This window comes from Monoraphidium neglectum, assembly GCF_000611645.1.
Source record: "Monoraphidium neglectum strain SAG 48.87 unplaced genomic scaffold scaffold06469, whole genome shotgun sequence".
Classification (NCBI taxonomy): Eukaryota; Viridiplantae; Chlorophyta; class Chlorophyceae; order Sphaeropleales; family Selenastraceae; genus Monoraphidium; species Monoraphidium neglectum.
In genome coordinates, this window is record NW_014007172.1 from 1,487 (window position 1) to 2,212 (window position 726).

The 726-nt window shown below is 68.6% G+C and overlaps 1 protein-coding gene across 1 annotated transcript; it reads left to right on the plus strand.

Moving 5' to 3' along the window:
- Positions 1-244: 244 nt before the first annotated feature.
- On the plus strand, positions 245-505 carry MNEG_16526 (hypothetical protein; the record flags this gene model as incomplete). The annotated part of the gene is made up of 1 exon (XM_014035004.1): positions 245-505. A coding segment is annotated over one exon (261 nt), but the record flags the coding sequence as incomplete, so codon positions are not given.
- Between the last annotated feature and the right edge of the window lie 221 nt (positions 506-726).

Here is a 726-nt window from a genome sequence, read left to right on the forward strand (position 1 = left end):
CGTATCACCCGTGTTGGTGGGGTTCGTGTGAGGGGTGAGTGCCTTAGGGCGAGGTCCGCGCGGAGACGGGAAGCGTCGCCCATGATATTTTTTGTTTGAAGGGCGATTCAGGATCACAATCAGTGCGATTCGACGTGATTCGCAGCGCTCACGACATCTCCTACAATCTGTGAGAGCATTTGGACCGCACCCCGCTCCTCGCAGCTTGCGGAAGCCAGACGCCGACGCAATGAGGACCGCCACCATGCAGCAGCAGCGGCCAGCGTTCGCCGCGGGCGCGCGCCTGGCCAGGCCCGCGCTCGGTGTTGCCCGGCCGGCGCGCACCTCGGCGGTGCGTGTGCGTGCGGCGGCGGATAACAAGGTGCTGCCCGCTGTCCTCAGCACCTTTGATGACGAGGTCAAGGAGCAGAGCCGCAAGTACAGGCGCACGGTGGGGCCGCGGCAGCGGGGCGGGCGGGCCAGATGGGAGGGGCTGGGCGGCGAGGGTTGCCTGTTTGTGGCCGCGGTGGGCTGGGGGGTGGCCGCGCTCCCTACGCGCGTGTGCAGCGCTTGGCGCGCACGTGTGCCAGCTGGGGCGCGCATTGCCTCCCCTGCCTCGGAGCGACGGCGGCGCGGGAGCGTGGGCGCCGCCTCGCTTCAAACCGCAGTGTCAAAGGGGCTACCGCTCGGCCGCACTCAACCATCCGGAAATTCTCCAACCCCCCACAGGGAGCTCCCTGCGCCACC